The following is a 25,811-nucleotide window of genomic DNA, read 5'->3' as shown; positions in this document are numbered from 1 at the left end:
TCAATCTCCAGGTCATGTGCACCTGGGGGAGTTATGTAACCAACTAACTTCACCCAGAATCAACTGCATACCGACTATGTGGCTTTGGATATTTATCTGTGAACAACACTGGCAGTATTCCTTCCCTGTTGACATAGGGCAAGGCATGTTGACATAAACATGGGGGTAAAATCCTTATGTGTTAGAAAAATGCCAAGTGTGTGAGGGAAGAGGGGTAGCATCGAGGCAGTTTGTGAGTGCCCAGGTGGAGGCAGACTGTTACTTTAAGTAAGGTGGGCCAGAGTGCTCAGCCCCCTCCAAAAGGGACATTTGAGAAAAAATTTAAAGTGGGTGGCGTATCCTTGAACTCCAGTTTCTGATCTATAAAATGGGTATGAACTTGACCTTTATTAAACTTGAGTTTTAGCAGTAATAGATACCTCAAAGTCATTGTATTAAACTTGCCACATTGCCTGGCATGTAGTACGCCTCCAATAAATTAGAGATCTGATTATTAATGAATACCGAAATTGATGATAGAGCTAGGTTCTATTTGATGCCACAGCTTCTCCATACTTGTGCCTGGACTGTCCCGGGGTGTGCAAGTAGAGATAAGGAAAGCACTGGCCACCCTGGCTAGGTAAGTGAGAAAGAGCTCCCAAGACCACGAATGGCCATAAAAGGGCAGAGCCTATCTCCCTGACCCTAGAATTGGCGCCATTCCTAAAGAGGATAGTCATAAAATAAGGTAGCTGGAACAGAGTTGGCATAAGGTTCACTGGGCCACACAGAGCAAATGTTGCTGAGAGCCACAGATCTCTTCTAAATATGCCCTATCAACACTAACAGACTCCTCAAGCATTTAGTGCTAAGGCACCAGAGAGGTCTGATTCTGCTCCAGTCTTTGCAGACAGGGAGACTGAAGACCATAGACTCTGCTGCCCTGTATGTCCTCCTCCGGGCCCACACTGCCCGTGGCTCTTTTAAAGACTTTAAGCCAGGCCACTCCCCACCTCTTTTCCCAGAAAGCACCAGTGTTTCAGAAGCACATGACCACAATTTTGAGAACGCGTGGGCAGCGCTGGTTCCTCCCATCAAGTGACAGGAAGCGCCAATGGGCTTGATCCTGGAAGCACTCCAAGGCAGAAGGTGTGCACTACAGGAGACAGCTGTGCAGCTGAGAGCAAGGAGGCAGGGTCGGGAGCTGGTGAGGAGGGGAGTCAGGAGAGAGTCACCATTCCTAGGCAGTTCTGCTAAGAGTCCGTGCACCATCCACCACGCCAGCCAGTGGCAAAGGAGAGAACCTGACTGAGGCCAGTCATTCCCATAAAGATAGCTCCTCTGCACGGCCAGTCCCAGAGCAGCCACAACGAATCCTACCCTCTGAGCGACCGGATGACTCTCCAAGCTAAGGGCGAACTTCCTTTCCTCCGTGGGCCTGCTGGGGAAGGGAGAAGCACACCCCAGCTCATGGCTGCTCCTGAGTGGCAAGAGAACAGGTCCAAACCAAACGGAGAAAGGCAAACCAGCTGTACTCATCTCTGCTGTCCCAGGAAGACACAGAGAAGAGGGGGCAGGGGGAAATTTGGAATTGTCTCCAGGATACTGTCATTAGAAAGTCACAGTACCAGCCGGGTGGTGGTGGTGCACGCTTTTAATCCCAGCACTTGGGAGGCAGAGGCAGGTGGATTGCTATGAGTTCGAGGTCAGCCTGGTCTACAGAGTGAGTCCAGAACACCCAAGGCTACACAGAGAAAACCTGTCTCAAAAAACAAAAAACAAAAAACAAAAAAAAAAAGGAAAGTCACTACCTCAGCCCATACAAAAGGTGATCCCGTGTGCTAAATGCTACGTCACTTCCTAGAGACCTAGGACAAGACCTCTATAACCCTCTTTCTAGCCATCTATGCATGAACGGTTCCCTTCACTAAGAGTCTGTGGAATCAAAGACGCTCATGCAATCCATTTCCACACTCTGAAGTGAAGCAAGGTGTCTCCCCGCTGAGCCTCACGTTCTTCACCCACAGAGTCAGCTAGTAACAGCCCCGTGGAACGGCACTGAGGCTCCCTCCAGAGAAGCGCTCAGCACAACACCCAACTGATGAAATGTAGAGATTGTTACAGAATCTGTTCCAAGCCCTCGACTCCTGGCTTCACGTCTTTCGGTGTCTGGTTTTACAACAATCCATAAGTCATTAACCAGGCAATTTTAGACCAATACGACTCCTTTGCAGCAAGATCCATCCATCACTCAGTTACAGATGGTGAATTCATTTGGGGATGGGATAAACACAGAATCTTTGCTTTGAAGAGTCCGGGCCTGTGTTCTGAACAGCTCGGAGGAACACAGGGCCAATCAGAACTCATCCGTTCACCAGCCTCTCCAGAGTCTACAAGCGTTTGTCTCCAGCCAGGCAGCCCTCTCACTCAGTCCTGATCTGCCAGTCACTCCCCTGAGCTCATCCTCTCTGTGCCCACCCACATAGCTGTCAGTTCATCCTTCCTCCCTTCTTCCATCCATCCAGCCAGCCACTCATGTTATCTCACCCTCTTAATACCTACGCCTAGGCTTCTAGGCCAAAACAAAAACAGAAACAGAAACGTGAAAAGTCCAAAAGGATTTTTCCTTGCTTGAAATCCCGGTGCTCAGGCAAGATGGGTGAGGGCTAAGTCAGGTCAAGATGCCTTCTTCCTCCCTTCCTTTCCCAGAAAAGCCAAAAGGGCACAGCCAGGGTGACCTTACTGAGGAGCTGCTGCCAGCTCAGGACATGACCACATCACCGCCTCTACCTTTTAATTGAGTTATTTGGTGGCCATTTGCGGTTCAATTGTATCACTCATAAGCACAGCCTATCTGCACCCGCCTCTTGGCAGCGCAATGCCCAGGGGCCTTCGGATTGCATGAGCCGCACCTTCTCCCGGTTCATGCCAGCCTGTGAAAGGCCGCATCACCAGTCAGTGCCAAGGGCGAGGCATTATGACAGGCACCTGACAAGGTGGGAGGGAAGAGGTAGACACGAGTAGACAAGATCCCCACCCTCGAGGGGTTTCCTGATTAATTGGGGACATCGGGAAAAGGGACCGTCACTGTGAATGAGGCTTGTAAGCTGTGTGTAATGTTTCCTTCTTCCCAGGCATCGAGCAATACTGCTCTCAGGTGGTAGCTGGTCCCCAATCACTTTTCCATTACAGAAATCAATACCTTGAATTACTCCAAAGTAACAAGCATTTCCATCCCCCTCCAAAACTAATTTTTCTGTGTCCGCATTTGCCCATGTGCTTTACCATGGATCTGGAACCTGTACTTAAAAGGCAGCCCAGGTAGGACGGCATCTCGTGGCTGACTGTGACACGCTGGGGCAGAACAAAGCAGGACTCAGCATCAAGGACTTAGGTTCAAAACTCTGCTCTGAGGCATTCAGCTGTGGGCTCTTGTCAAGCTACATAACAACCTGGAACACCTGTTTCCTCACATATAAAATCAGATTTCAATATAACCCCCCCCTAGAGAAATAAATGAAGTAATGATGCTTGGGGATTGTTCCCCATATTTTAGGCATCACTGAAGCTTTGGATAAATATGTTGGTTTCATGTGAGTATCTGAAACCTTCTATAAAGCTGTGTCATGAGTCCATTGCATAATGAGGTCCCAGGGTCACTTCCACAGTAACACTAACGTCTTACATTGAGGAAGCCTGTTATCATTGACAAGGATGTGTTCTTGCAATGCTGCTGATGACCAAGCATTGGCTCAAAGAAGGTAAGGGAGTGGCTGGGGGTGAGGGTGAGGAGTCCCCTGGCAGGGTACTACCCTCTGACACCTTCACATTTGCTCACCTCCTCTATATCATTCCTGGCTCAAAAACATAAACCCTGGTGCCACCCCAGGATGCTACACACTGCATCCTGCATCCTGTGGATGCTGAAATGACAGGTCCTTTGAGGACCTCTTGAAAGAAGAGTTGTGAGCACGGTGTACTCTGCCCTTGGTGCTGCCTGGGAAAAAATAGAGCCTCCTAGAGTCATCTGAGAAGAGTCCTGTGGAAACCTCAGAGGCTAGACTCTGAGAGCCAAAAAAGATACTGGCATTACAGACCACCTAATTCATGCCAGGCCCATTTCCAGCTATTTTCTCACTGATTCTTCAAAACCAGTTATTCTTAACCTTTTGAGGTCAATCATATATACCTTTGAGAGTCTGCGGAGAGCTATGGATTGTGTCTTCCAGATAAAGGTACTGATTATGCACATAAGTGCAGGGCTTGGAGGTTGGAGGTGGAAGTTAAGGTTAAGAACGGGTAGCCTGTGGGCTGGAGAGATGGCTCAGAGGTTAAGAGCACTGACTGCTCTTCCAGAGGTCCTGAGTTCAATTCCCAGCAACCACATGGTGGCTCACAGCCATTTATAATGGGGTCTAACGCCCTCTAATGGTGTGCAGGTGTACATGCAGGCAGAGCACCGCATATATAATAAATAAATCTTTAAAAAAAAATAAAAGAGGGGCTGGCGAGATGGCCCAGTGGTTAAGAGCACTGCCTGCTCTTTGAAAGGACCCAGGTTCAATTCCTAGCACCCACATGGCAGCTCACAACTGTCTGTAACTCCAAGATCTGGCACCCTCACACCAACACCCATAAATTAAAATTAAATAAAAATATTTTTAAAAAAATAAAAAATAAAAGAAGAAAAAAAACTGGTAGCCTGGCACATGACTTTAATTCCAGCATTCAGGAGGCAGAGGCAGATGGCTCTCTGTGGGTTCAAGGCCAACCTGGTCTACACAGTGAGTTCCTGGACAGCTAGAGCTACATAGTGAGACCCTGTCTCAAAAGAAACCAAAATAAAGGAAGAAAAAAACAACTGGTGTGAACCTGTTTCAGGTTTTCTTAGGGACAAGGGATGTTCTCTTTTGGTGGCTTCACTCTCAGCATATCAAACATTTTCATATATATCCACAACCACAGCAAACAGGAGGTACACACACACACACACACACACACACACACACACGTATATACATATGTGGTTTGGCAGGCATATTGATAGATCCTCAGTAAAACACGAAGTCCAATACTGTGCTTTCGTTGACTTATCTTGGAGCAAATAAACTTTTCTGGTTATTTTTACCAAACAATAAAACACAGAGAAAAATGCAAAGCTCTCATGGGTTCAGTGCACTGAATTTTTAAGAACTGTGTGCTACCAGCTCTCCAGCCTTGAAGCAGAAAAGTAGGAGTTGCCAGAGTCCCCAAACCCCTCGCCTTTACCACTCTCACTGCGGAAGCAGCCATGTCAGTTCTTTCACCATAGCAATTGTGTCCATCTTTGAATTTGCCCCAGGCTGTGTCTGATCACTTTTTGTGGAGCCCGTGTTTTTAATCCAGGCCTCAACTTAGGTCTGGACATTTCTGTAAAGTGTCTTCCTAGTTGATAGTCAAACAAGCCGAGGCTGCTTCTCTTAATGCAAGCTGATAACCGCGAAGCCAGAGCTCAAACTCGGGTCCTGTTTGGAGCCACATGTCCAGCTACTTGTCCTTGAGGGTAACAGAAGGCACAGGGCAGGTGAGGGTGCTTCTTCAGGGACCTCATAGGAAGAGGGGGAGGGGCTCCCACCAGCAGTGCCTGAAGCAGCTGTGGGGAGAAAGAGCGGGCTGTCTCAGGACCTCAGCCTTGACCCACACCTCTAGAAGCTGCTAATAACTTCCAGGTGACAACAGCTGTTGGCTTAGGGTGGTTGGCAAGTGTTACATTCCCTGAGTGGCTTTTCTGTAGTCTTTTGACTCTCAGCTGCAGTACATAATCCTACCACTTGGCGGCACCTCGGACTTCTATAAACGCTGCTGTCCTCAGGTCACACAGGGCCTGTCTTTAACCAAAGAAAGCCAGTGCTTGTAGCAAGACCATAGTGTGTGCCAGGATGGATGCGCCCTTCAAAGGGAACAAAAAAAATAAAAAAATAAAAAAATTAAAGAAAAATAGCCTGTCCTTTGGCAGCTAGTGTCTGCTTGATGAGGGGGAAGTGATGACATGGCTGCAACCAGCCAGAGGGGACAGACCACTGCTTTAAGAACAGAGGCAGCAGAGAAAGCCACACTTTGCCAGGTCTCCCTGGGCCATTCACTGAGCTGTCTCCATGGGTCTTACATGTCTGTGAGCACAGCCCACCCATAATCCTGTGCTGCTGGGGCGTGGTGGTGCCAGGCCTGCCTTAGAACCCAGACACAAATAGCCCCAGGTCCTTCCCTGGAAATCTGTGGCTTCAGCCTGTGAGTAACTGGGGGACCCTTGAAGTTGGATGCACCCATGCTCCTTTTTGAAGTTTGCAGGCTCCTTGTTAGATTCAAAGCCAAGCTCTGCTACTTTCTAATTGTGTAAATTGGGGCAATTTAGCTTTTGCAAGCCTCTTCTATAAAGTGGAGAGAGTGAAACACACCATGAGAAGGCCCAAGCAATGAATTCTGTAGTGGCTTCACCTAGTGCACACCTAGTGCACAATAAGCATTAAACAAATGCTAACTGCCATTTTTCTTTTTAAAAATATCTTTATGCGCATTTACCTGCATGTGTATCTATGTACCATGTATGTGCCTTCCGCCAGAAAGAGGTGTTGGGTCCCTTGGAACTAGAGTTAGAGATAGTTCTGAGCAACCATGTGGATGCTGGGAACTGAACTAAGGTTCCCTGGATGTGCTCTTAAGTGTTGGACCATTGCTCCAGCACAGCTACGATTTTATCTCCTTTACCGTTGCCATTTAAAAATGGGAGAGCTGAATGCCTCCCAGCCAGTCAAGAAGCAGGAGTGGGGGTGTTGGGTGAGTTTTGCCAATTTGGAAATCCCCGGCCTTCTGCAGGGCATCCTCGCTAAACAGCTTGGCTGAGGTTCAAACCTGACTTCAGGCTAAAGCAAACTTCCCACCCAGGCAGAACTTAAGCATGGCCCACTCTGCCACTGGAGCAGCTCCCCTACACACACACACACACACACACACACACACACACACACACACACACACACCAAGACTAAGCAGAGACAGAGACCCAGGCTCCCCAGTGCTCAGGCAGAGCCAGGTGTCCCTGAGTAGCAGCAAACAGATGCTCCTGAGCTGCCTGGAGTTCTGTTCGGCACTACTCAGAGACCACCTCCCCCTTGGGCCACCCCAGTACCAGGTCCCTGTGGCCTAATGAGGTCTTCTCTTGAACAGACCCTTGGCCCAGGCCCACAACAACCTTCAGAAACTTTCTACCTGGGGGGGTGGGGATCCCTGATTTAACTCACCCATCAGCTCTGTGACAGAAACACATTATTCAGCTCTCTGGAGCTGATGAGAAGACTCAGTGAATCTTTTTTTTTCCTGAGACATGGTTCCTCTGTGTAGCCTTGACTGTCCTGGACTCACTTTGTAGACCAGGCTGGCCTCGAACTCACAAAGATCCGCCACCCTCTGCCTCCCAAGGCCTGGGATTAAAGGCATGTGCCACCATGCCCAGTGACTCAGTGAATCTTTAAGTCCCCCTCATCCATAGAATATGGCTTTAGCAAAGTGGTATGTCGTGGGTGGTTAAAAAGTGCTTAATTTTAAGGAATCAGATAGAGCTATGCTAGTTTCTAATATCTCCACACTTTCTAGTCTTTTTACAATTTTAAGGTATGCATAAGGTGGTGGGGCATGTACACATTCCATGGTGCACATGTGTGGAGATCAGAGGACAGTTTTGTGGAGTCTGCCCTCTTCCGCCACCTTTCCATGGGTTTCAGTGCTCGAAGCTTGCATAGCAAGCACTTTACCAGTCGAGCTACCTTGCTAACCCATTCTAGTCTTCAACCCCAGACAGTGCCTGACCTAAGGTACCAGCTCAAGAAATAGGTACCTGCCTAACTCCCTGATAAATTGCTTTGGGCTTAGCTTTTATTTGAACCTACTGCCTCCACCCAAAGTTGCAAATCCACCAAAGGTTAAGGATTGGTAAAGATCTAGCGAACCTGGAATGTCCACCTCCTCACTGACCCAGACGCTCCAGGAGACAGCGGTCACCAGTCCTGTGTGGAGTCTGCGCCTTCTGCCCGTGAGTGCGTGCACACACGCATGCACGCGCGCGCACACACACACACACACACACACACACACACACACACACACATACACTCAGGATCTCTTTGCATGAATCTGGGGTGCAGAACCATGGACTAGTGGAAACAGCATGGAGCCTCAAGCTGGCAAGTCCTTTTATTGAAGAAAAAAAAAGATAAAACAAAAGGTCTCCATGTTGCCTCTTCCCAACAGGATGTGCAAAGTCATTCACTATGCCTGGCCATACAGCAGGCTATGGAGGCACAGGCTTCTGCCAGCAGTCAGGGGCTGCAGCTGGGGAAGAAGGGGTTCGATGCACCAGGGCTCATAGGGCTCAGGACTCCCAGAGGCTTCAGGGGCTTGGCCAGCCCTCTCCATCTCTCTGTATAGTCTCCTGCTGTCACATGCTGCTGCTTTGGCCAGTAGAGAACCAGGTCCTTTTGGCTCCAGAAAGCTGTCTATACTGGCTGGTGTTTCCTGTCCACTTCTAGCACCTCCTGCCCACTGAGCTAGGCAGCCCCTTTCTGTCCATCTTCAGGCCCCATGATGTCCCTTCCCCTTCAACCGGCTCCGTTTAGGAGCCACAGCACCATTGGCTGGCCAGCCCTTCTTTCCTTGCAAGGCACATTTGCCTTGAATGTCCAGGGAAGCCTCACCTACAAGGACCTCAGGGCCCTGACACCTGGGCAGGCTGAATATGCAGCATCTGTGACCCCCACTATGTCATGGGGGCTGGTAGAGGGGCACCAAGCCGAGCCAAATGTTGGCTCTACTCTCCTAGGACCCTAGCCATTCCTCCATTAGAATGTACACCATAGAGCCAGAGGTGGGGGAAGAGCCAAGCTGACAGCTCAGCTTTAGAACACTGACTTACAGAGGGGCAGGGGTGGGGGGGGGGGGGGTGGGGGAACAGGACTCACAGGGAAGTTCTGCAAACCAGTGTGTGACAGGACAGGGCAGGACTTGGTAGTCATCAGCCCAGCAGCCAAAGAGAACACACAAAGTAACCTCTCTCCCCATACATACATGCCCAGATGCTCATACTTACACACGTAAACAAGTATGCATAATTTGCACATGTGTGTGCATGCTCACATGCGCTCACCTTCTCCCTTGTTCACCCAGATAAACAGGTTCATGCAGACTCACTCAATTCATTTGTGCAATCACACATATCCGAGCCCTCATGTTCGTACACTTGTATATTCACATGTGCACAATGCTTGTCCACCCATAAACATTCATGCATACATACATACACTTGTGCACACAGTGCACTCCACATATATACACACAATACAAGAATTGGCTCCAGTTCAGGAGTTCAAGCTCTGTCCAGCTTCATTCATCCAAAGAGTTTCCATACCCCAGTGAACCCCATCAAAGTTCTAGGCTGAACCCCTATAACCAGTTCCAGGTGGGGTGCAAAGTCTCAGAGCTGGGTGCTTCTTGGCAAGGCTGCGAGGACTTTTCTGCTCTGAGTGAAGGACAGGAAAGCCACAGCCTTAAGAGTGGCCGCATTGCTCCTAGGGCACCCATCTCTGCAGATCTCCAATGAGATGGGATCGTTGACAAGCAGGAGCCCTGTGGTGGTCTTGGGCCTTAGAAAGTGCCCCCAGGAAGCAGAGTCCAGGTAGACATGGGCTTTGCAGATGAAGGATCATGCAAGGTGGGAATTCTCCAGGCCTTCCTTAGCGGAGTGGGAGGAGGAGGCAAGGAAGAGAGGGTTTGTCCAAGCTGCCCCCACCCCCAGATTTCCCTAGGAGATCGGCCCCATGGGAGAAAAAAAAAAAGGCTCCAGGGTCAGAAAGAGGAAGATCCTGCCAAGGGGCAACGGGCCGAGGACAGTTGCCCTCTTCCCCGCGCCACATGGCTGGGTGGGCCCAGAGAAAGACTCAGAAGCGGGTGCTCTGGTAGCGCAGCCTCCGCAGATCTGCCAGCCCCTCGCTCCGGCCATACACCTCCCTGCAGGGACTCTCGGCCAGTCACCGGGCCCCCGCTCCGCCCCCGCCAGCGCTGCTGCTGCCGCTGCCGCTACTACTGCCACTACTGGAACTGCCACTGCTGCACCGGTCCTCGTAGATGGAGATCTCGATCTGGGACGATAGTTAAGGACCTGTGAGCACCGGCTGCTAATCATGAAACAAAGGGCTACAGATTCAGAACGAGGTCTGTGACCTGAAGGCCGCTATGCCCAATAGCAGAGACCAGAGACCTGACAGAAGTTCCAACTCTTCTCCAAGCCTCAGCTAACAAGCTTCTGAGAGGACACAGGGCTGAGTACACAACGGAATCCCATGAACAGAGTCTGGCCTTCCTCGAGATGCATTATGGGATGATTCCTAGTCACAAATGCAACAGGAAATGATGTTAAGATACAAACACTTCCGTTTGCTGATCCCTACTGGCTCACTCAAGTTAAGCCAGTCCCTTCACCTGCTAACCAGCAATGATCACATCTGAAAACGGAACACTAACAGAGCCTGGGGGCGTTCCTGTGCAAATTAAATGGAGTATCTGAGTACTGAGCACAACACGAGGGGTCAGTAAAAAGGAAACACAAGAAAATGTGTGTCTCTGGGACTATGTTTTTTTGAACTCTTCTCTCAGCTTTACTGTAAAATGCATTATTTTAACTATTATGCTTCTGTTGCTCCTGCAAGAGGAGTTGCTCACCTGAACAACTGTTCCAAATGGGGTCAGGAGTACTATCGTCCACACGCTGACCTCAGGATAGCATCCCCAAGACAGCTACCCCAGGATAGCATCCCCATCCTCATCTGTGTTCAGTGGGTGGTGGGGCTCAACACAGGATATAAAAGGATTGTGGAAGGCTTACAGATTGCTTGAGGAACCGACAGCATTACAGGTTAAGAGGGTCTGGGCTCAACTCCTGACTGTGACAGTCGGCTGCTTCAACTTACCCAGTTCAGCTTACCTTCAATGTCCTGGTACCCACAGAGGAGTAAGAAGGGTCCACCCTTAGATGGTGGCTGGCCTGAAATAAGCACTGATGGCATGCAGTCCAATAAATACAAAGCCCCAAACTCCCAAGCAGTCCCACTAACTAAAGGTGGGAGGGCGCCTATGGCCAGTGGCGTGTGGAATCTTGGAAGACCCCCAGAGAGGCTCCCGTTTCTTAGCAACAGACTCAAGGAGCCTACTGGGTAGACATCTCTGCACCTCACACTGAAGAGCCTGGAAGGATACAACCCTCATGCCACGTTCCACGGGGTCTGTGAGCAGAAGGCCTCGAGGAGCAAAGACCTTCTCATTCTGTTCCTGGATATAACGGGAAATCTTCCTGAGAACCTGTGGAGACACGGGTGCATTAAGGATGAGACTGTGGCAAGAAAGCTGGGGAAGGGGAGACGGGGAGGTAGCACCTTTTCGTAGTGGGTCTCCATGCAGAGGAAGATGAAGTAGGCTGTGGCACAGGCCAGGCAGCCCTCTAGGTAGGAGCTGCCCCCTATCTTCTCAGCGTCCGCATAAAAACCATTGAGGGTCTTCACGGTCTCCTCAAAGAGCTGCCGCTCAATCTGGAGGGAGAGAGAGAGAGGCAGACTGTCAGCCTCCTCGGTGTGGGGGCAATCCCAGGGGGAGGGGGATGCTGGGATAAGAGGCCCAGGTGCTGCATGGATGGGAGGTGGTAAAATACTGGGGTGCAGGTATGACTGACGGGCTGCAAGCAGAGCAGGGACCACTGGGAACAAGAGACCTTGCGTCCAGTGCAGACTTGTCCATGGACTGGTCATGTGGTCTTGCACAAGTGGCTTGCCCGTACTGTGCTGGTTTCCTCAACTGTAGGATGGGATCAAACATGCTGCTGGCCTCCCTTGGACGCAGAAGGCTCATGACGTCCTAGATCAGTGGCTCTCAACCTTTCTGATCCATGCATGACCTTTTAATACAATTCTTCCTGTTGTGGTGACCATCAACCACAAAAAAAAAAATTTTTTTTTTTTTTTTGGTTTTTCCAAAATAGTGTTTCTCTGTGTAGCCTTGGTTGGCCTGGATTTGCTTTGCAGACCAGCCTGGCCTCGAACTCACAGAGCTCCGCCTGCCTCTGACTCTCCACGTGCTGAGATTATAGGCGTGCCCAGAAAACTAACTTTGTTGTTACTTCACAGCTGTGATTTTGCTACTGTTGTGAATCGTAATACAAATATCTGATATGCAACCCCTGTGAAAGGGCCATTCGACCCCCAGAGGGGAGACGAGCTACAAGTTAAAAACTGCTGTCCTGAGTGTTTTATGCAGAAGCTCAGCTGCGAGTATTCTGGTGACATCACTTCCCCTTGTGATGGCTGTGCAAGAGTTCAAGAGCAAATTCTCCTGATTTGGAAGGGGCTTCAGCTGCTTGCAACTGACAGAGTTCAGGAGAGCCACTCCAGGCTCTTCCCCCCAGCTAAGAAGTCACTAGCCACTACAGCCTCCATGTGTGTGCGTGTATGTGCATGTGGCTGGGGGGAGGGGGTCTGTGTGAGTCTGTGAGTATATGTGTATAGCTGTGTCTGTGTGTGTCTGTATGTGTATCTGTGTCTGTGAGGGGTGAGTCTGTGTGTGTGTGTGTGTGTGTACTTGTGGCTGTGGGTCCGTGTGTGTATGTGTGTGTGTACATTCAGGAAGTTGACCTGTACTCATAACAATAGGAAACACAAAGAGCTTTCTATGTGCCATCCTTTTCCCAAACTCTCATAAAACCTCAAAAGCATTCTTGTCATCCTCACTCTCTTTCTCACAGGTGAGGATTGCTCTGTGATCCTGAAACCACAAGAGCCCTGAGGCCTCATCCTTGGCCTCCCCGCCCCCACCACTGCCCTAACTTCCTGCAAAAGACAAGTGTGCTTCCATAAGAATGGGATGCTCATGGTTTTCCAAGAGCCAGTGAGGATTCGGTCGGCAAAGAGCAGCCTCATCTTTCAAATCTCCTCAGATTGGCCTGCTCTACAACATAGCACTGGGTCTCTGCCCTCTTCCAAGCCCAAGTCAGCTCTAAGGCAGCCCTAGTGGGGGGTGTACACCCTCAAAAACAGGATCAGAACTCAGACCTTGGCTGACTGCCTGAGATGCCACTAGCAGATGAAGATGGGACATCAGACTCCTCCCCTCTTTGTATAAGACAGGTAAAAAGAAAATGGGAAAGCAGCCCCTAGCTCTTCCTCTGGGTCTCTAAGCTTCCCAGCCACAGCTTCGACCACACAGTATTTACTTTCCTCTATACCCACTGAGGACACATTTGCGTTGGTATGAACCTCAGAGGACAGTGGAAAAAAACAGGTAAGGTAGGCACCTGGCTCTTGTAGTACTGATTCTGGGTGTGTGTGTGTGTGTGTGTGTGTGTGTGTGTGTGTGTGTGTGTGTGTACACATGCATACACACATTTGGAGGCTCGTAGTTGATACCAGATTTCTTCTTCAATTCTCTACCTAAATCTTTAGACTCTCAATGAACACAGAGCCTTCCAAGGCAGCCAGCCTGACTGTCCAGTGAGCTCCAGGGATCTGCCTATCTCTGCTTCTGAAGAATTGAAATTTCAGGCACATGCCCCTGAGTCACACTTTTTATGTGGGTGCTGGGGGTCCAATTCTGGTTTTCATGCTTGCACGTCCAGCACTTTACTGGATGAGCCACCCTGAGCCTTGCATGCTACAGTTTTAATGCATGAGCACTTGCACACAACCTAAGGAGCTGGCTAAAGCCCATGTGTATTTGGGAGCTCTAAGGTAGGCTCAAAACCTTGCATTGTTTCCCAGGTGATGCTGGCCCTAGAAGCCTCAGGGCACAATTTTTAACCGAGGGCTTAGTCGTGGTATTCAGTGCTGTCTACACACTAACACTTTTTTTTCTTTTTGTTTTTCCTTATAATTTATTCAGATTACATCCCAATTGTTATCCCCTCACTTGTATCTTCCCATTTCTACCCTCCCTCCCTCTTCCACCCTATTCCCCTCCCCTAGAGCTCTGACAGAAGGGAACCTCCTCCCCCACCATATGACCACAGCCTATCAAGTCTCTTCCCGATAGCCCGCTTCCCCTTCCTCTAAAGAGAAGTGATCAAATTGGGGACAACAGAGTTTGTGTCAGAGGCAGTCCCCGCTCTCCCCACACTTTTTAAGGCCAACACCACACTCAAATCTCAGCCCCAAGAGGTGCTGACTCGGCCTGGGAAGGGAGGGCTAGGTCAGAGCAGCAAATACTACTGTCACCTTACCCTATCCAAGTAGATGCCTTGTCTGGTCCCCCATTTCCCAAGGCCAGCAGTGGAAAGAGGCACTGTGCTAGACAGCCAGCTAGACTGCCCACACAGGATCTGGGGACCACTCAATTCCAGCTCCCCTGAGAATTCTTATTTAAAAAAAAATTGAAGTCTGACCAATTTTGATTTTTAAAAGTCTTAGTTAACTTAATATTGCCAATTAAGATGTAAAATAGTGACAGTGCCTAGGCTCCACTCCCCAAGGTTCGGACTGAAGTGCTTTGGGGTGCACAGATTTTTTTCAGCTCTCCAGAAAATTCTAGTGTATAACCAGAGTTAAGCACAGCTGCCCACAAGTGGAGATTTCTAAACCACAGGCCAGCAACTGAGTCAGCAGGTCTGGGTGACACCTAATCTCGCCCACTAGGACTCAGGAATTTATATCTGTTTAACACGTTTTTCGGGAGAATTCTCATGTGAGGATAACTTGAGCTGCAGGACTGGAACAAGCCTGAGGTTTTGTGGGGGTTTTTTGTTTTGTTTTGTTTTCCAGAGAATTTTCTGTGTAGAAATGCAAGACATGCAATGAATTTATCATTCTTCCATTTGAGGTAGCTGAACAAGTCATGCATTTATGTGTCACATAGAAGGGGGAAATTCATTCTAATAAGACCCTCGATGCTACCAAGGAGGTAGAGCTCATGTTCAGAAAAAGATGTCCTCAACCAAAAGGTGCCCTTACCCGGCTATCCAGCTCTGGTGGGAATTTGGTCTGGAACTGACAGATGGTGCCATCGCTGTAGTCTCTCTGGATAAAGACCTTGGTGGCCAATGAAGCACTTCGCCGGAGCTCCTGAAGATTGTGGACCTGAGAAGATGGATGGAAGATACATGCTTAGGGGACCATTGTCACAGTGCACTGACAGAGAGGGCTCTCCAGCATCCCTGACTCCTGGAACAGAGGAACCAGCTGACCACACAGCCAGGCTCTGGGAGAGGCCTAGAGAAGCTGGCCCTGTGCAGGAGCAAAGCCGGCCCAAAATGAGATGTGCAGAGCCATCAATCACAGCAAAAATAAGTTCTAACAAGAGACGGGAGGCACAGTGGCAGCCAGCTGTGTGCTTGGAGAACTCAGTGCAAGTGAAATTCATAACCAAGTCGAGGAGTGGGGCATGTGGAGGAGAGGAAACTCTGAGGTGTCCCTGGACCCCAAGGAAGATTTGAGGTCCAGGCCAAGTTCTGAAAGGCCAAGGAGCAACCTCAATAGTTTTCTCAACCCAGAAAAGGGTCCAAAAATGGCTATTTCCTGAGGGATAATTGAGAATAAAGTGGGCCAGAGCCAGGTGTTGGCAGGAGTGGGATGACTCTGTCTCTGCATCCAACCTGAAAACTCTGACACTGACCTAGCGCTTGAGGGGAGTGGGCTCCAGTCCTCAAAACAAAAATACCTCTTTCTTCTATCTCTCCAGCCTCAGTCACTCACGCTTGAGACAGACACCCCATTGGTGAAATGCATCCAGCATTGGAACCACGTGGAGACCAAGCCCTGAAGGCAGAGCGAAGAAAAGCCAGTTCATCCTATGCAATTAAGCTGAATCCATCCAGTCACTCTACTCTCGTTTATTGAGTCCTTGCTAGTGCCAGGCTCTCTCGACTCTGAGCAAAAGTCAGTCTCTGGGCTCCAGGGAGAAAGACAAGTAAATGTGTAATGAATTAGACTGCGATGAATGGCTGAAACAAAGTCACATTTATTCAGAAATGCTTATTCACAAAGACTTCCTGGAGACTGCATTGCATCCCAAGGGAAAGTTAGGGATTCGCAATGACAGGGTCTGACCAAAAGTAGGAAGAGGAGGATGACCCTGGGAGAGGGAGTAAAGAAGTCGGCAGAACATGCTCTGCTCCAGTGGCTTGGGACAGCATTTAGCAAAACCAAAGCTGGTTCGCAGAATAGATGCAGTCAGTGGGAGACGAACATGTACCATGGTCAAGGGTGAGACCATAAACAGGACAGGCCTCTGCTAACAGAAAGGATGGCAGGTGAGAGGTGCCTAAAAGCTGAGGTAAAGAAAAGAGAGAGACTGACAAGACAGAGGAATTAGTGTATCAAGGTCTTAGGAACATAGGAAGTGGAGAACATTACATAAGGCTTTCCTCAATTCAGGTAAACTTTGCTTCGAGCGAGATATTTGATCTCAAAGTTTGGGGAATGAATTAAATGGCATATAAGCGCACCTCTGGTCTCAATATTTCTTGATACCACTAGTCAGGATCTTTGTTGGAAAAGATCTACTAGGATCCCGTGGTACTTTTGAAAAATCCATGCTTTAAGTCAACATGCTTTAGTAATAATATAAGTTAATAATCAATGTGTCCAGTCAGCACCATAATGTATTTTCCTGATAAAGGAAAGAGGCTGTGGCCTTCCCTGCCCTTCCAAAGCCAGCATGCAAAGCCAGCATGGACTCTTTCAGCTCTGGAAACACCATTCTGACAGTTTTATAGGAGTGGGTAAGCCTAAGGGACCCACTGGAAGGAGATTCTTTTTGTCATAGTTCAGAGTAAAAATAAGATAATGCTAAACCACAAAATGTGGTAAGAATGGGAAGGAGAAAAAAAAAAAAAAACACGTCTCAACCACTCCGACCTGGACTTGCTTCTTGCCACAGGCGTCATCCTTTGTCTGAGCCTGCACACACACACACCCACACACACACACACCTGTATGCACACAGATGTAGGCATGTCTCTCAGTGACTGGCTGGCTGATGACCAGCTATTTCTTATTCCTCCTAGGAACACAGCTAAGTTCACCCCTAGGCTTCCTTGCATGTTAGAGTGGTCACGTGCTGAGAAAAATGAGTGGAAGTGATGGATAGCCTATTTTGACTCATACAGACCCGAAACGCCTCCCTTCCCCAGAAACCAAAGGAGCCAAGCATTGAAGATAGTAGAACTGAAAAGGGCCAGAGTCCTTGAATGACCACTTGGAGGACATATACCTGCTGAACTAGGATATCTGCCTGCTGGTCAGGAATCCTCCCATTGAGGACTTCACTGAAAAGGAAGTAATCTTCAATCGTTAAGATGTTAGGTGCTGTGTTATATACTACAGACCTAGTTCCTCTTGACTTTGATCCATTCACTGTCAAGGCTCTGGAGTGGGAGGGGTCAACACATGAACCTCAGATCCTGTACTGGATGCAGGGGATGAGGCATCCGCTTCTGCCCCTGGGGAATGCATTTTGGGCTCTGAGAAGTCTATAGATGAGCAGATAAGACTCGACACTTGTGATATTCTGTTTCCTTTTGCTTTGAGACAGGGTTTCTCTGTCTGGACTGGACTCCCTTTGTAAACCAGGCTGGCCTCGAACTCACAGAGATCTGCCTGCCTCTGCCTCCCAGAGTGATGGGATGACAGGTGTGCATCACCACCCCCTCCCCCAGCTCAACTTGTGACTTTTTAGGGAAAGCATAAATCCAAATTTCCTTAATATCAGATATCATGATTTCTAAATGTTTTCGATATTTTCTTAAGTGTGAGCACGAAGCAGACTAAATAAAGGCACCTGTGAATAACAGCTTAATTCCAATAGCTCTGGTTTGAAAATAAAGACAGGGGCTAGAGCCAGGTCCCAAGTACTTACTGTCCTGCTTCTTAGACTCCGGGAAGCGGGAAGGAGCTCTTAGGGCCACCACAACACTCCCTGAGGCTGTAGACTCTGTGTCTTCCCTCAGCAGCTCCCCCTTAGCATCACTCCAAGGGTGTCTTAGATGTCTCTGAGAGCTGAGCTAGTCCCTTTATCTCACAGTCCTCAGCTCTGTCCCTCTCACACAGCCTGTTGGCAGCCAAGGACAAGATCAAGGCTATTTCATGAGGAGGAAAATCAGAGGTGAGATCTGTGGGTACCATTTTCCAAGCCATAATGTGATAAGAAATGGAAGGATACCTGGAGGTGGGGCACAGCAGTGTACAGTGTGTCCCTGTACACCTAAAAGTTCCTCAGGCTGGGCTTGTATGGAGCAACCACCGGAATGCAATGAGCTCCTGGGCCTGGCATGCCCAAGACAAACAGGAGGTCCCAGCTGGTCTACAGATTCATCCCCACTAAAAACCATCTCATTCCAGAAGGTGCAGGTGAGCCTCAGCTCAAGAGTCATGGGGTTCATATGATCCGCCAACACTGGGCTGGGCAGTAGAGGAGTGCAGATCATGAGTCACTGGCAGCCAGGTAGGGCCTGAGGGTGGAAAACTGGGCACATGGCCACCCTTCCCCTCAGCCTACACTCGGGCCCAATGGCAAGCCAGTGACTCAGAGATCAGACCTCCAAACATCCTGCCTGGGCAATACTACTTGGGTGCACTTAAGTATCTCTGACCTGCCAAAATCCACTTCAGGAACCCCCTGCAACAAAAGGCATTTCCCAGTTGTTCTTGGCCATTTGGAATGTTTCCCAGGCAGACCCTGCTCCAAGTGACACACATTTTCAGAGGTTCAATGCTCAGGAAATGGGCTCTGCAAAGCTTTCCAAATGAGGTTAGTTCCTCACTCAGGAACCTTACTCCCTCCACTGTGTTCCTTACACACACCCTTCCCCTAATGCTAACTTCTAAACAGAAATTATGAAGCAAAAAAGATACAGTTTCCATAGGAAGCAGTTTTCCCTTCACCCATCCTTCCTTCTTTCTCTCTTTTCCTCTCTCTCTCCCTGTCTCCTCTTCCTCACAGAATTCCTCTTCCTCTTCAGAACGCTAAGGAAATGACCATGTGAACGTAAAGTGAGGTTTTCCTTCTCCCCCAACAGGTTTTTCCTGGTAGTCTCAAGCCAATCCTAACAGTAAAAACAGACTAGGGGATGACTCACCCCAGCCAAGACACCATACATCCTGTGCCTTGGCAGAGACTGAGTTTCTTCTCTCAGCACTGCTGTCAGGGCCCAGCCAAAGCCAAGCTGTGTGGTTGGAAATGTTGGCCCTCAGCTCCTACCCATCCTAGGCATTCCTCTATCCCTCTGCCCTCAAGATGACCAGCCAGACCAGTCAGAGAACCTGAGTCTCTCTAATTCAGTGCTTCTCAACCCCCCTAATGCTGTGACCCTTTAATACAGTTCCTTGTGTTGTGTGTGGTGACCCCCAACCATAAAATTATTTTCACTGCTACTTCATAACTGTAATACTGCTACTGTTATGAATCATAATGCAAATATCTGATATGACCCTAACCCAAAGGTTGAAAACTGCTGCTCTAGCTCTTCCTGACTATCTCTCCTCACTCAAAATCCTGTCTCAAGACCCCTAGCATTCTAGTCAACATCATACTGGCTAATTAGATATGCTATCCTGGATGCCAACCAGCAAAGATAGTGGTCATAGAGACAAGATGACTTATTGTCTTAACACTGCCATTGCCTCATCTGTAAAGTGGGATAATGAAGCCTTCTTTGACTTTTTAACCAGGCTGAAGCAGGCTTCCAAGCCTCCGTCATCTCATCTGTTAATTGCAGATAATAACACCATCCTTGCCCACTTCACAGAGCTGCTCAGACACTCAGAAGCATTCTGTGTGCCATGGTGCTGTACCCACAGAGGCATTATAGCAGAGCCTCTCCCAAGGGAGAGTCATCAAGCCTATTACCAACAGCTTCCTGGAAACCTGGCCTCAGCCGAGAGGTGTGAGCCCGTGGGTAGAATGTGTGGGCCACAGCAGACCTGTAGGGAAGAGACGCTAGGACAGACAGACCTGTTTGGAATTCATCAGATATCTCTAAGCAAACACAGCTGCAGTCTGGGAAGTGACCAGACCCTTGGTCTCTGTGGTGCTTCTGAAGTACTCTGAATTCATCTAGAAGGCAGGCTTGCCTCCACACGGGGGTTCTGGGAGGACAAACAGTGCCAAGCCATATTAGGAGACCCAGTGGAATAATGGCACTAGCGCTTCATACTGATGTCATTCCACTCACAGAAACCCACAGGCACCACACAGACTCATTCACAGGCCTTCGCTTTCCTCCTTGGCAGTGTTCCAGCGAGGCTGGGAATGGGGAGACACCACAAAAGACGACAGCAGCCGAACTGGGGAGACTCAGTGTGCTGTTACACTCCAAAAAATTCAAAGAAACTTTCAGCTCTGTTGTTGGCATGCTGTACAAGTACCAAACCAACCCCTTTTCTTGCCCATATGCTGGCTTTATCATGCATAAAAAGCTCCCATCTCCAGCACAAGAGGAGGAGGAGAGTGGGTAACCTCTAGGGATGAAGACAAAAGTCCTGACTTCTTCAGCATTATGCCAAGATTTTGCCCTTAGATTCCAGATCCTTTGGTCCATAGGCAGGCACACCGTGAAGAATGCAGTCTTTCCACACACAGAGAGACACCAGTGTGGACACTCTGGGACCAGCAATTCAAATGGAGAAAAAAGCAAGGAATGATGATTCTCGAAAGTGGGGGCCGGTGCAGGAAGTTCTTTAAAACCAACCCTTCAGGTTCTGGACCCGAGGATGTCTTTGTCCACGCCCTCCTCCTAAGGAAATGCAGATGTAGAGGAAGGTCTCTCTTCCTTACTCAAGCATTTGGGTTAGCAGAAGACACTGCACTGCATAGCAACAAGAGCAGTTAGGCCACCTTCCCTTCGCCTTACACAGGTGTGCAGGGATCACCAAACCTCTAGGGGATCAGAACCCTGTGTTAAGGAGAAAAGGAAGCCCAGCCCAGCTGGCACCTTGTTACCTGCTACTGGTAACAAGTGGACTCCCAGGTCTCAGGGTGGCATGAGCAAGATTGACATGCCAGAGGTGAGGGAGCCACTAACCAAAGCCCTGCTCTGCGGCCTTGCCACTCCATACCCGCACTCCCATAAACCCAGGGAACCACCCCCTAGCCCCACCCGCCCCCACCTTCTCCTCATGCCCAGTCTGCCCCTAGTGGGGAATCATTCCTGCGGCGTTGCCTGCAGGCGAAAGTGCTGGCCCCTACCTCAGTGGCCATCTTCACCAGCTGCTGACCACTCCTAGGCTGACTCAGGGCTGGTCCAGGGGGGCTGTCCGCGGTACTGACTGGAAGAGCGAGTTGGCTGGCCGAGGACAGCGAGGGCCCGGGCGCTGTCCGCGGTGCTGATGGGATCTCCGAAGCCTGAGGCGTCCTCTCGGTAGCTGCAGGGTCCTGGAGAAGGGGCCTGTGCTGTCCACGGTGCTGCTGCGGGAGCCGGGCCGGGGAGGCGAGGCCGCGCCCGAGGCTCCTCACCGCCCGATCGCCTGCAGCCAGGGCTCCTGCAGGCAACGGCCCGGTTTATCATTGACAACAGCAGAAGCGGCGGGCGCGGGGGCGGCGGGGGAAGGAGGGGCCAGCTCCTCGGCGGGCGGGGAGGGGGAAGCCGCGGCCCCCAGACTCCGGCACCCGCCAGAGAGGAGCCCCGCCCGCAGCTACCGGCTCCGCTCCCGCCCCGCCCCATCCCGCCCCGCCCAGCGCCCCGCCTCTCCTGCCTGCCCTCCCCCCCAGCTCATCCCCCTCCTCCAGCCCCAGGAGAGCCTAGAGCTTTGCGCGAGCTGCCACCGCCTCCGAGGACTTCTAGAGGCAGTGGAGAGCGGCTGGATTCTGTTGCAAGATTCTCCAGCTTGCGGGGACACCCCGATCGTCCACAGGCCGCCATGTGTGGCCTCTACCTTTCCAAACACCCCTGAACATCTGACTCTAACCCCTCCCCGACCCTGTCCCGGCCACCTCCTCTCGTTTTTGTTTTTTTGTTTTTCTCTCTCTTCTTTCCAGCCTGATTCATCATTATGTATTCTCCAAGCACTACCCGGCCTTACGTGGGCATCCCCTCCTCTCTTTTCTCCTTTTTATCTCCTTGGACCCCATTAGCTTAGCAGTAGATGCTGGGGATAGAGAATCTTTCCCTTAAACACCTGCACACATCTCAACCCCAGCTTTCGCCTGGGGTCCCTGCTTTCTCGGAGCTCCATATGGAGCCTTTCCTTATGCTGCTCCTGGCCTGGGTCCTACCGCTTACACTTTCTCCCCTTTGCCACCACAGAGTTTATACACATTTCCCCATTACCACCACCAGTCAAAAACCACAAGCAGAGAGAGCCAAACCGGTATGCCGGCTCTCCAAGGTGGCAATTTGGCATCAGGCCTTTCGATCAAACGGCTTATCTACTTAATAAGCAGAAAGGAAACCCCAACACAGGTGCCCTTGAACACACCCATAATCCCCCCCAGATCTGTGTCTGAAGAGAGTTGGGTACTTCCTTTATATCCTGGCTGCTCACAGGTCAGCACACACACACACACACCACACACACGCACGCGCACAGGCGCTCACACACATGCACACACACACAACCACATACACCACACACACACACACACCACATACACCACACACACCACATACACCACACACACACCACACACACCACACACACACAACACACAACACACACAACACACAACACACACACAACACACACACACCACATACACCACACACACCACATACACCACACACACCACACACACCACGCACACACAACACACAACACACACAACACACACACACACCACACACACACACACCACACACACCACACACACACAACACACACACACCACACACACACACACCACACACACACAACACACACAACACACACACACCACACACACACACACACCACACACACACCACACACCACACACACACACACACACACACACACACACACACACACACACACTCCAGGGGTGGGGTCAGGGAAGAATGACAACAGGGAGCCAGAAGATCTGACTGGAGTTCAGGCTTCTTCTGATCTCCTACCTTGAGCAACTGTCTCTCACCTCCTGAGTTTATGGCCCTCTTTCTGCAGAATACTCTCTTAGACCTTCACTAGCCTATAGCTAGAGCCCTTTTTTTTTTTAATAGAATTTTTATTTTAAAATTCCCAAACATACAGGGGAAGTGGGGGGGGGGAGCTGTTTATTTGCTGTAAACTGTTCTAATTTCCTTAACAATAGTATTTTTTTAACCCCATTTGATGTGTTTGTTTTACTGATAGAAATAGAAGCAAGGACATACATATATATATATATATATAATTTGACTAGATCATTAGAAAGTGATAGTGTACTATAGTTTTATCTGCAAATGCTTCAGCATTCATCCCCTTGGAATAAGAACATTTTCCTAAGCCAGGCATGACAGCGCATGCCTTTAATCTCAGCGCTCAGGAGGCTGAGGCAGCTGCAGAGACATAAGACCTTGTCTCAAAAGACAGAATAGCATTCTCCTATGTAATCACAATATCCTTATCATATCTTTTACAATTCTATAGTAATCCTACTATTTTAGGGTAGTTTGTCACCCCAAAGACATATTTATACCAATTCCTGAAGAACTTTCTATTTTTAATAACAAACATTTATGGATCATTTACTGTGTGCCAGACAATATGTCCCACACTGCATATATATTTTGTAATCCCTACAACTGCTGTGAATTGCATGTTCTTTTTAATTTTTTTAGAATCTCTCTGTGTCTGTCTGTCTGTCTGTCTGTCTGTCTCTGTGTGTGTGTGTGTGTGTGTGTGTGTGTGTGTGTGTGTGTGTGTGTTGAATTCCTGTTCTGAATGCCACAGAGCATGTGAGGAGGTCAGAGAACAACCTTGAGTGTCGATCTTCACCTTCCATGGGGTCTTTTGTTTGCCACCACATACACCAGGCTAGCTGGCCTACCTCACTATATGAGCACTGGACTTCCAGGCATGCCGTGTCTGGCTTTTTTTTTTCCATAGATATTGGAGATCTGAACCCATTCCTCACACTTGCACAGCAAATACTTTAGCCATTGAGCCAACTCCCCAGCCCTATTTCCATATTACTGTCATCTTTTTATTATTCCAACTCTGCAAAGGAAGAAACAAAATAAGATGCCCAAGGTCTCCCATGTGAAGGATTTAGACAAAGCCAGCTAAACTCTAAAGCCAGCGTGTGGCTTGTCCACTCACTACATTGCCTCCTTCTAGAACTTTGCAGTCCATAAGCTGGCAGAGGACCAACATCTCCAACTGCCAATTTTTCATAAGAGCACACTGGGTCTTAAGGATAAGTGACATGCCAAAAACAGCTAAAGGCAGACATTCTGGCCTACCTTATATAGCTCAGTAAGTGTTTTGGCATTAATGTACAAACTAGGATTATCTGCAAATCCCATGATGGGCACTGCTAACAAGTGAGCCTACTATCTAGTGGTGTCCATGTCCTCAAATCCCCCTCACTTGATTTCAATCATATTGACTTGACAATCATCTGAAAACCACCTTGTTTACCCGGTGGCTAGAAAGAAGCCATTCCACCCGTTCATTTTATCTTTGTACTAGACTGTAGAGACTTGGGATACAGCAATGATTAAATGCACACAGACTGTTCTCATTGGCAACACATGAGAAAATCAGTTTGATGCAGACTTGTGATCATTACTAGAAAGTAAAGTGAACTGTGATAAGGACCTATTGACATACAGAGGTTATTTCTGAAGGAATACTCAGAAGAAACTTTCTTAATAAGGTCAAATTTGGGCAAGGGTCTGAAAGGAAAGAAACAGACTTACAAATACCTTGGAAAGAGCAAAAGGGCAGAAGAGTTCAAGGTCCCCAAAAAGGAGTAGGCCTAATGTGTCCAAAAAATAGCTCCAAATTAGTGTCCATAGAATGGAGAGCAAAGGAAAGGAAAATAGGGTTATTATTATTTTTTAATGGGAAGTAGCAGAGCAGTGGTGATGTATGCTTTTAATCCCAGCGCTCAGGAGGCAGAGGCAGATGAACCTCTCTGAGTTCAAGGCCAGCCTGGTCTACAAAGCCACTTCTAGGACAGCCAAGGTTACACAGAGAAACTCTGTCTCTAAAAACAAAAAGCAAAACAAAGTGGGAAGCAACCAGATTTTTAGTTGCTGCTCCCTGCCTCCCCAAGAACTTCGGATCACAGTCAAGAAAATGAGACGGCAAAGTGTAGTCAAAGGTTTAGGGTAGAGACATGACATTATCTAGTTGTAGTTTTTTTAGATTTTGTTTTGGATGTTGGTGTTGTAGGAGAGGCAAGGTTGGAAGCTTTGAGACCAATTAACTTAGTGCGGACAAGGTGGGGAGACAGATAGAAGTAGCTTTGAGTACAACGCTGGAGGAAGTGAGGGATCTTATTCCAGACGCAGCTGGAAGGTGATGAGGTGACAGTGTGTGCAAAGTTTTAAATGTACGATTTTAATGAGACCAAAAGTATCCCAATGCTGAGATCTGAGACACCTGAAAGGTGAGGACTAGGAGCCAAATAAGCCCTGAAGGTATGGGGGTGCAGTTTGAATTGTGTTTGGTTGAAGTAGGTGTGAAGTTTGCTATAAACAGTATAGAGTGGTGGAGAAGGCATTTAGGAGTCAGGGAAGGGGTAAGCATTAGGAATAAAACTTCTAGACCTCTTCAGACCCAAACAAGGTTTAAAACCATAGGAGTAGCCAGGCACGGTGACACATGCTTTTAATCTCAGCACTAGGGAGGCGGAGGCATGTGGATTTCTGT

At 49.0% G+C, this 25,811-nt stretch overlaps 1 protein-coding gene across 1 annotated transcript; it reads right to left on the bottom strand.

The window, feature by feature from the left end:
- Positions 1-9,840: 9,840 nt before the first annotated feature.
- On the bottom strand, positions 9,841-21,436 carry Golga7b (golgin A7 family member B). The gene is made up of 5 exons (XM_051146582.1): positions 21,223-21,436; positions 14,991-15,116; positions 11,436-11,588; positions 11,260-11,361; positions 9,841-10,145 (listed from the first exon to the last, which is right to left on the bottom strand). Exons 1-5 carry the CDS (start codon positions 21,232-21,234, stop codon positions 10,035-10,037), a joined length of 504 nt encoding a protein of 167 aa, XP_051002539.1. The 5' UTR covers positions 21,235-21,436; the 3' UTR covers positions 9,841-10,034.
- Between the last annotated feature and the right edge of the window lie 4,375 nt (positions 21,437-25,811).

The sequence above is a fragment of the Acomys russatus genome, chromosome 5, assembly GCF_903995435.1.
Source record: "Acomys russatus chromosome 5, mAcoRus1.1, whole genome shotgun sequence".
Classification (NCBI taxonomy): Eukaryota; Metazoa; Chordata; class Mammalia; order Rodentia; family Muridae; genus Acomys; species Acomys russatus.
The sequence above is the reverse complement of the archived record's forward strand: the minus strand, read 5'-3'. Positions and strand labels throughout refer to the sequence as shown.

Excerpts from the sequence above, each read along its gene's own strand:
- Golga7b (XM_051146582.1), bottom strand. Across the intron at positions 11,362-11,435 it reads TGGAGACCCACTACGAAAAG|GTTCTCAGGAAGATTTCCCG; the intron begins GTGCTACCTCCC and ends GTGTCTCCACAG. Across the intron at positions 10,146-11,259 it reads TGGAACGTGGCATGAGGGTT|ATCGAGATCTCCATCTACGA; the intron begins GTATCCTTCCAG and ends CTATCGTCCCAG.